Source organism: Festucalex cinctus, chromosome 17 (genome assembly GCF_051991245.1).
Source record: "Festucalex cinctus isolate MCC-2025b chromosome 17, RoL_Fcin_1.0, whole genome shotgun sequence".
NCBI classification, from domain to species: Eukaryota; Metazoa; Chordata; class Actinopteri; order Syngnathiformes; family Syngnathidae; genus Festucalex; species Festucalex cinctus.
The window spans coordinates 9,174,456-9,184,498 of record NC_135427.1 but is presented as its reverse complement, the minus strand read 5'-3'; the positions used below and the strand labels follow the sequence as shown (position 1 = coordinate 9,184,498).

General features: G+C 40.1%; 1 protein-coding gene across 7 annotated transcripts; it reads right to left on the bottom strand.

Moving 5' to 3' along the window:
* Positions 1–922: 922 nt before the first annotated feature.
* LOC144005139 (zinc finger protein 518A) lies at positions 923–9,419 on the bottom strand. Of its 7 annotated transcripts, none has more exons than XM_077503096.1 (4): positions 9,243–9,419; positions 8,649–8,824; positions 7,458–7,505; positions 923–5,071 (listed from the first exon to the last, which is right to left on the bottom strand). In XM_077503096.1, exon 4 carries the CDS (start codon positions 5,059–5,061, stop codon positions 1,120–1,122), a length of 3,942 nt encoding a protein of 1,313 aa, XP_077359222.1. In that variant the 5' UTR covers positions 5,062–5,071; positions 7,458–7,505; positions 8,649–8,824; positions 9,243–9,419; the 3' UTR covers positions 923–1,119. The 7 variants fall into 7 exon arrangements, with proteins under 7 accessions (XP_077359222.1, XP_077359226.1, XP_077359224.1 ...); XM_077503100.1 differs by lacking the exon at positions 8,649–8,824 and adding an exon at positions 6,142–6,226; XM_077503098.1 differs by lacking the exon at positions 9,243–9,419 and adding an exon at positions 6,142–6,226 and having other exon boundaries at positions 8,649–9,066.
* Between the last annotated feature and the right edge of the window lie 624 nt (positions 9,420–10,043).

The window sequence follows — 10,043 nt, the reverse complement described above, 5'->3', positions numbered from 1 at the left end:
AATGTAATGAGGTCAAAAGTAAAATCTTCATTTTATATGATTAAAAATTACTTTAAAATGCATCAATAATCTAGGTTTCTTTTCATATAATCGTGTTTTTAAGAACGCGCACGCATATAAACATATTTGTTCTAGTGTATTACCGTAGTTGGCCATCCAAAATGGCCGATCTTCTGCGCATGCGCGTCACCGATCGTGCAGGGGTCACCGATCGCGTCTTGACAGTCCTTCCAACCCCCGTCGTCGCTTGAGCCAGTCACAGCGAAGCTCCTCGGTGCAGGACTTTTTGAAAAGACCACCAGATCCTCAAAATAGACGTGCTCGTTGCCAGGGTAACACTTAGTCACGTTTTTGGTTGCTGCAACGTATGGAGCCACAACACTGCCAATAAGATTTGGTATTGGAAAAAAATAAATAAATTGTTATTGTGGAAAAAGCTGCCTTGGCATTGAAACAAGTATTGGCATTGTAAAAGCTTGTATTGAAAAAATAAAATACAAACATTGAAAAAAACACTATTTTCTTTAACTTTAACCATTTTTTTTATTATTACTTGAGTTGCTAGACAACTAGTGAGAGCAGACAGTGGACAAGATAGTCGTCCATTGCTGGAGCTCTCCGGGCCGACGTAGCAACGGTTTTATCCGGCTGATTTATTCAAAGAAAAGAAAAAAATAATAATCTAAAATTACATCCACTTCCAAGTGCTCAAATAAACTTCTGCTTAGACACGTCAGAAATGTTTGAACTGATTTCATTAATATTTTATTTATATAACTGACCTGTTGAAAATCCTTATCGTCAAACAATGGGCGTCACTTAAAATTTGGCCAAAACCTACAAAGCAGACCTGAGAAAATAGTTTGCGCACTATTTGTAAGTTGGTACTTTTACCACACCCTCATGAATTATTGTACACCAGTCACAGTTCAAAGACCTATGCATGACTGAAATCGCGCTAGGTCAATTTAATTTTACAGATAGAGCACCAATAAAATATCCATTACAAATTTAAAAAAGGTAATTACAGAGAGAAAATGAAAAGGTGATAAAATATACAGCTTGTAACCCTTTGAGTTCCTCACATAGGCCCGTTTACCCATACAAAAAGGTCAAATTTTACAATAGTTTATTCCAGTCTCTAGTTGCCTCCATGAGATGTCGCTGGCCATGGCCAATCCAATGTTCTTGGCTGTTGAATAGCCGGCCACAGAACCAGCAGTTAAAAACAGTCTTTTGTCTACTGCCTAATAGCGGTTGCACAACTTCATACTTTCTTTTGGCCTTTTTCCTTAGCTTCAGTTTGAGAAGGAAACGCTCTCGGACCAAACTCTGAACTGCTCGTGGGCTTGGCTCATTGCTTTGCATCAGTCCACCTTCAGTCAAGTCAATCTCCCCTCCGAGGGTGCCAAGCTCAGTGAGCGCTTTAATAGTTTTCTGCGACAGCGACACCTTGGAAACAGCACCTTTGTGTCGATTTATTACCTTCATAATATTGGCCACTTCAGGAATATCAGCATCCGGATGATTAAGCACCACGACAGGCTGGTATCTACGGGGACATTTAATTTCCTGGAGGCAGTTGTACGGGGCAAGTCTCAGGCTTCTCTCAACTTCTTTTGCTATCGGACTCCAAAGGACAGTTGTGTCTTTTTCAGTCTGAACTTTGTTCGTGAGCCTTCTCGCTTTATGCACCGTTGTTGGAAGCTCATCAAACAATGCTTTCCTGCTCAGTTTTCTTCGACTTGGAGGTCGAATTGGCCTTGGGGCTAGTTGAGGCTTATCTGCTTCGCTTGGTTTTCTCTTTGGTGTCAACTGAGGTGTTGAATCCATGACAGCACTTTGTGCTTCGTTCTGTCTGGTAATGATCTTCTTCAGGTTGTTGGAAGCGTTAGCGTTTGAAGACATAAGAAAACACTGGGTTGGAGGTGATGTAGCCAAAAGTAAAGGTTGACAAGTAGAGGAGGGTGAGCCACTTTTAAGCAGGCTTCTGGTCGGGCTGACTATTTTAAATACAACTTTGTTTCCTCTTTTTTCTATGGTGTGGCAAGACTGAGTGGTGGGTTTCATTTCTAGATTATTGAGAAGCACGCTCGACTTGGGTGGAGAAATGTACCGCAGCAAAAACGTTTGGCGGCCAGTCTGCAGATTGCTTGGTTTGTGAGCAGAGCTCACAGGCATGGCAAGAACGGGTCGGGAGTTCACTGGGAGTTTTGCACTTGCTTGCTTGAGGCCAGAGGTGTTTGGAGCTTGAACAAATGGAATTGACCTTGGCAACAAATAGCAAGTTGGCTGTTTCTTAGCGACTTTATCTGTAGGATTATTATGTGATCCGGTAGAAAGGAGTACAGGACCTTTTAAGTTTGGGCTATTGATGAGGAAATGGTGCGGAGATGCACTGACACCACTTTGAAGAGAAGAAACAAGTGTTGCTATTTTATCATTACCACCTGCCTTTGAAGTTCCTATATTTTTGTCTTTCGGGGGACCAGTCTCACCAGTAGGATTACTTGAGGTTTCAAACCCAGACTTCATGGAAGAGACATTGATTTGAGGATTTATGCAATTAGTAATAAGTCTAAAACTTGGAGTGGGCTTGACCTGCATTGGCATCGTTTTCTCAGTCTTCAAGACTACTTGCTGCTTTTCATTTTGCACTTGAACAAGTTGTACAGTAGTCTCTGTTTGTTTAGAACAATCATTTGTATGTAAAGATTCATTTCTTTCCTTATGGAGTTGTTGTGTAATTATTTCATCTGAGTGTTGTTCTACAAAACTTCCCAACGCAGATGAAGTACTATTTTTATCAGAGAGATTTTTAGTTACAGGAATGAGCTCTTCCTCAATTTTAATAACATTAAAATCTTTCAGCACTGACTCTGGGTTTTCATCATCTGAATCAGCACAGTCACCATCCTCGAAAGGTTTTGAAGAAACATCTAATGTTAGATTGCCCTTCATTTCTATGCTTGATGTAAGTTCAGGCATGCCATCATTTTGTTCACACACACTGGGTGAAAGACCAAACGCTTCTTTTGAATAATTGTGAAAGGTGAATACTTTGTGGTTTAAAGAACTTTGTGCTGCCAGGTCATTTTCTCGAAATGAAGTGATTGAGGTAATCTCTGCTGGGGAATCAAAATTTTCCACATTTTTCGGACAATTTTGGTCATCGTTTAAGTGCCTAATCCCAGCTCTTGTGCTCTCTGTACTTTCTAGGGTACTTTGGGAAAACTGGTCAGAATTTTCGGTTGAGTTACCAGAAGGAGTCTCTTTGTGCTCGTCAAAAATATTTACTTTTCTGCTGCAAGTTATCTTCTCATCTACTCTGCAATTCTCAACATTGTTTTCGCAGGTTGATTTACTCTGCAACTCCTCCCGAGAAACATTTAAAGAATAATCATTGAATGTGATGGGCACAACATTAGACGCCTTTGCTACAAATTTAGCTAATGTCTCAGAATTTTCCAAGACTGATTTGCTATCAAACAGATTTGTTTCTGAGCAGGCGGTCTGGCCTGGGGAATTTTGTCTGTCAACTGGGTCAAGTGTATTTGTCACCGGATTTGTCTCTTCAGTTGAAGACCCATTTACAGAGTGATCACATTTCCTCCCCAAATCGTCGCGATGAAGTGGGGACTCGAGAGTGAAAACAGATGTTTCTTCCTCTTCAATCTTCACTTTAACTGCCATGACATCTTCTTTTTGTATGCAAGATCCACTTCCTGGTGGAACAGCAAAGAAGTGTGGTGTGGGGCTCTTATGAGCAGATGATTCCTCATTCTCAACATGGACTTCATTTTTAAAAAATGTCGACCGGGCAGCTGAAGAGTCCAAATCATCCACTGACGCATTGTCTGGAGGGCACTTGTTTTGCTTTGCTACTGGTATTACTTTGAGGACGAGATGTTTTTTCCCATCAACCATCTTAAATCCCATCACTTTGGTTGTACAATTCGGGGGAAGAGATATTTTATTTTTGACCATTAGAACTTTCAGTGTATTAGGATTGGTTGGGGAGCCACAGCTGTCATTGTCCAGCAACATTACTGGTGATGATTGTTCCGCAGTCAAAGAGTTTCGATTGGCATAGTCCTTCTTTGTTGGTGACCCATCAACTGTTTGGCGGACCTCCTCCGAACACATCTCAGATTTCATTCTACCATTTTGGTTTGGTAAGATCCCTGAAATACTGAAGCCATTTGGTAACTTTTGTGTGTCTTGCAGCTCAGAAATATTTTTAAGTCTACTTTGGCAACTTGGAGAGTAATTTGTTCGAGCAGCTCCAGGTTCTAATCTCTTCCATAAATTTGGACGGACTTGTTGGTTGTATGGATGCTGGTCTGTCTTGTGAGCAGCTACTGTGTGAGTTTTAAGCTGTGTGATATTTGTTGCACAATATCCACATATTTGACAAATTAAAGGTAACGATATTGTGTGAGCTTTTAGATGCTTTTGATGATCCACTTCATTTAAGCTGATATGTCGACAACTGGAACATTTCCAAGGACTCTCATTATGATGATGAATGTGTTGGACAAATGTCCCTGCATCCACAGTTGTAAACTCACACCAGTCACAGTGAAACTTCCCATTAAGACTGTGACACATGATGTAGTGTCTTGTCAGCAAAAGCAGTGAATATTGAATTCCATCAGTGCAGAGCTCACATGTGACCAACGTATTTTTGTGCCCAATCCGGTGACGTTGAAGAGCTGCAAATTCATTGGTGACGAATCCACACAAATCACAAGGGTAAGTAGGCAAAACTCCTTTGTGGGCCCCTCGAAAATGTTTAAGGAGATCGTTAGGGCTGAACGTAGAAGCATCTTTACAGACAGAACAGCCAAAACTCAGGATGTTTCCAGAAAAAACAGCCCCTTGCTGAATTTTACAATGGGCTCTCTTGGAGGAAATGCGTTTCTTAACAGGTGGGCAGTCTTGATTGCCTTGACTGAGGCGTGCTCTTTCTTTGAAAGGTGGCATGTCTTTTGCATCCTTTACAGATGACGCACTGTAATTTATGGCAGAACTGGGAGGTAATTTAAGGTCTTCATCCATAGTTGTGGATCTACAAGAGAGAAAAAAAACAACTAAGTTTTATATTAACTCTGGTAAAATGATCCTGTCATTCATGTAGTGCTTAATAATTATAATTTCATTTATAGACCATCCTTAGTTAACCATGGCCAGGTTAGTAAAGAAAAAACAAAAAAAGAACTTCAGAATAAAAAATGAAAAATAAATATAAATAAATGTAAAAAAAATATAAATAAATAAAAAAATCCCCTGGCGACGCGGTTCGGGGTGGGTGGGCCTCCGGTGTGTCCCGTGGTTCCCTCTCCCCTCTCCCTCCTCGCCCGCCCCCCGCCCGTATTTACTGAGCAAATACAAAGAAAACACAAACCTTCAGAAGTTAGTGGCAAATTGTACGAGTCAAGAAAGTCCATTATTTTATCCTCTTTTGTTTGATCCTCGTGCTGTACAGGGGAAAAATATCAATGATACGGTAGCAGCCAGTTTGTGGCGTCATGCTTTGTACGTCGCAGGCAAGTGGATTGTTGAAAAATGTTTTTCCCCTGCGATTGTTTAAGCAGTGGTAACTTATTTTGCCGTAACCGGCAACCCTATTTTGAGTGTTATTTTGGCGTGAAAGTCTCTGATTGGTCAAGAAGAGGAGCGTGAAAATGCCGTGATTGCTTGTAGACATTAGTAGCGGGTATGAATAACACAAATGTGCAAGTTTACGCCGCTGCGCAACAGCAACGTGCACGCCATCTCGTCGAGCGCACGTTAGCTTAGCGCCTGCTTAGCATTACAAAGTCACGCCAACTGGCGAGTTAAAAATCATGGTAAAATAACACTACGGATTGTTTATCTTGGCCAAACAATACGGGGGGCTGTAGGAAATGTACAACTGCTGGCTTTCTCCTTACCTGTCGGCTTTGCTTCGAGTTGTATTGCGCTGTGCTGTGATGTGTTTCCTCAAATTGGATGTGGCGTTTCTAACCAGCGCAAAGTTTGCAACGCACTGAGAGGGTTTTGTAATCTTTACTGGACAAAAATGCGAAGCAATGACTGTATTTCAAATAAGCAAATGCACGCGTTTGTGGAGGTACGCCTGCTTCTTCCATTGTTTACCTCGTGACGACGTACGTGTTTTGGCCAGACTCATAGCGCTCGACGCTCACACGTTGGTACACGTGACCCGGCGCTGCGTCTTCCGCTGAGAAAACGTGACATGCGATGTGATGTCACTCCCAAATGCAAGAGAAACATTTTCTCCTTGAAATTATCTTTGAAATGGACAACAAAATTCTGCATTCGAGGTAATAAAAAAAATAGTAAAGTACAGCTACTTAGGAAAATAACTTTAATCAGATTACTGGTTTGGAAAAATGAAGGCGGTAGATTGCTCGGTATTGAAAGAAAGTAATCAGGTTAAAATGATACTACTTTTTGCTCCTTTGCCAACAGTTTTCGTCCAACTGACTTCAAACTTGGCATGTATCATCTCAAGACATGGGACAAAATGCCTTTTTTGAAACTGCTTGTGACCGTTTAGAACCTCTGAAAGTTTGTGGGTGAAACACTAAAATTAAATTAGAAAAAAAAACTGTTGGCTTTTTGAATCATTTAATAGGCTTTTTGGAGATTCGAACACAGTTTTCAGCTTTGCAAATATTTTTCAACCTTTTGAGAATGTTCAGAGTTTACAGGTTACAAAAATGGGAAACAAATCAATGCACAGGGAGAACAATGCTAAAATGCCTTTTTTGAAACTCGGCTTGTGACCGTTTTGAACCTCTGAAAATTTGTGGATGAAACACTGTAAAGTCATGCTTTTAAAAATTTATTTTCTTATCAGTTATTTCTGTTTTAAAGCTTTTTCAGTCATTCAAAAATACTTTTGGAGATTCAAAACAAATTTTGGGAGATTCAAAACGAATTTTCAGTCGTACAATTTTTTTTTCTGAGGTTCAAACCCTTATTACGAGGTTTCGAGTATTGGCAGGATTCTGATGCCATAGTTGTACAAGCTCCAAAAACTCCCCATGCATCTTAATAGTAATGGCTTGAAATCATCTATGTGATAAAATTCAGCTATGCATCTAGCTCCACCGAGTGGTGGCAAGAAATGTCATGCTTTACGTTTTTATCTACTGTGCCGAGCTTGTTGAAGGGATCCAGTTGAAAATTAGTCAGAAAAGCCTTTAACATGTTGATCATACCCCAGACTGAATATTGTAACTTTTCTCCAAACGGCGTGGCCGTTAAGGGTTCCACAAAAAGTCTGATGATTTATCGTGACAATAAAAGCTGTTTAACTTGACAACTTTGGGATCTCATGTTAAACTCCTAGACCACAGATAATTCCAGAAGAGAAGAAGGACAGAAATGCAGAATGGCTTGCTCACAGCATGTATTCAGAAACGAGTAGTTAAAGATTTACTTACCTAATGTCACACTTGATGGGTAGACAGTCACTCCAGAGATGCAACCAACTATTTGGACACAAACAATAAAAAAACAAACAAAAAATAAATCAATTTACATCTTTAAAATTTAAACAATGCTTCAACTCTAACAGAACATAATATGATTTTTTTGTGTGTTTTTTTTTTTTTTTTAAACGGAGTGGATATTTTACTGTTACTGCATACACATGAAAATACCCAATGTTCTAAGGGGTCTTACATAAATGACCAAAGATTTATATTCAATTTCTAATGTGCAAAAAAAGCATAGTGCTGATTTCTTTATTGTTTCGTATTCAAAATAAAACCTTGCAATCCTATTTGTTGTGTTTTGTCACAACACAATCTTGTGCTTGAAAATTTTTACTGAACACAAACTTAACAGGATGTAATACAGATACTGTTTATAAACCCATGAACTGATTTAGGTCCAGAGAAAACTATGCACATGAAAATGCTCAACTTTTTAGGGGGTCTTACATACATGACCATTGCTGCTTATTACAATTTGTAATGTGCAAAAAGTGCATCGTACTTATTTTATATTGCTTTGTATTTCAAATGAAATCTTACAATGCTATGGGGCAATGCATCTGTATTTTAACTTTATGTTGAAATTTCCTGTAGCAATATATCATATACAACAGATACCTGTTATCATTTTGACCCCGATAATCATGATGCGACTATTTAATCACTCATCATCTCAACATGTAGGGATGTATCCTCACCCACAAAGGTTGACTCACAAAATTATGTGTCAGAGACAAGACAGCAAAAAGTTGGCTGTTTCACATCATAAAGGAACAATGGCTTGGCCAACGTAAGTACACACGCATACCCAAAAACGCGCGCGCGCACACGTACAAACATTAAAAGCGCAAACTAGCTCAGTAATTTGCACGACAGTATGATCTAAATCTGTTTCCTTTACTGAGGGACTGTTGAACAAGTTTAAAAGAAGGGGCGCGCTGCATCAGTATGATTACAAACTACACGCGAGAGAAAATATTGCATGACACCACTGCCACAATGACTGGGATATTCGTGTATATTTCTGGCCATCGAAAATACAATATGCCTGGAGTTTATTGATTAGTTAGTTGACGTAAATAAAGCCACCACCCACGCGAAGCTATACAAAGTTACGGAAAATCAAAATGTTCTTACTGTTAACTCGATGGAACTTCAGGCTCGCTCCCGTTGACACCGAACATAATGAAAAACGGTCATGCCGGGCAAAAACACACAGCGGCAATATTCGCCGTCCTTTTCAGCTCTCTGTGAAACCACAGCGACGGCGGCCATGACAGTCCATCCGGGTGCTTTCGTTGATGCTCCTGACGCTGAAGTAGAAGCGGATGAATATGTCTTGTCGAAAACAAAACTAGTTCTGACATCTATGTTCTTCCTGGTGAAAACTGCTGTTAAAACTTTTTCACGAAGTAGATCAAATCACCTCAACAAGCCGTAAAACGATGTGTATCGGCCTTCACATGGCATGTCTACTAGGTCATGGTTGAGTGTTTGAGTGTGTGTGTGGTACTCCGGTGGAAGGAGAAGCAATGGCGGATGTACGCCATTTCCCTTTTGAGTTCGCCATGGCATATAATAGTCAATTATTATTATTATTATTATTATTATTATTATTACTATTATTATTATTTAAAATTCGGACCCACTTCGTGAGTGAATATTTATTCCCTCTTTTAATGTACTTTTTTCCCCTAAACTGTTTGGGGTTGGCTTCAATGCTTCTCTTACCACTGCTGTTAAACTGGAGACTCCATTACACTTCGACCATCACGGTCACTGAGGCTTGTCGGCCATTTAACCTACTTCATCATTAATTCTTGTGATTTATATCACACCGCGGCAATACAATATTCCTTAATAAGCGAAGTGTGCATCTCGAATTCAAGGTGCATTGTGGGTAGCGGCGTGGTGCATTGTGGGTAACTACCAACGGTCATTGAAAATGAATTGGATCCGATGGAATCGGCTCTGATAGAAACGTTTCAACTTAAAGTGTACAGTTAGGCAAAGATTGTCACCACTCTAATCTCCGCCATTCAAATAGTGAATAAAAGAAAAAAAAAAAAGTTGGTAGCCTCGGTTTTTTTTCCTCTCGCGCATGCGCAAACTTAATACGCACTTGTCAAGACGCTATCGGTGACCCCTGCGCGATCGGTGACGCGCATGCGCAGAAGATCGGCCATCTTGGATAGCCAACTACGGCAACTAGACTAGATCAAAATACCTTTTTTTGCCTGCACGACGGTGCGCGTCCGTAACGTTCAGTTTGCGTTCAGTTTGTTTTGGATGTCTGTTGATTTTGGATATATAATATGCCTCAACAGCAGCCACGGACTTACATATGAATTGTTTGTCAGTGCTGCTTGTCAAGGCTATCGGTGAGCTTGCATGATCGGTGACGCGCATGCGCAGAAGATGTTGAGTTAATGTTTGAACATAATTCCCTTTATCCTTTCCCTTTCAAATAAAGTTTTGCTCCCTGCACATTCATGTGACTTTATTACCAAAGTGAGCGTGTGTTTTCTTGTG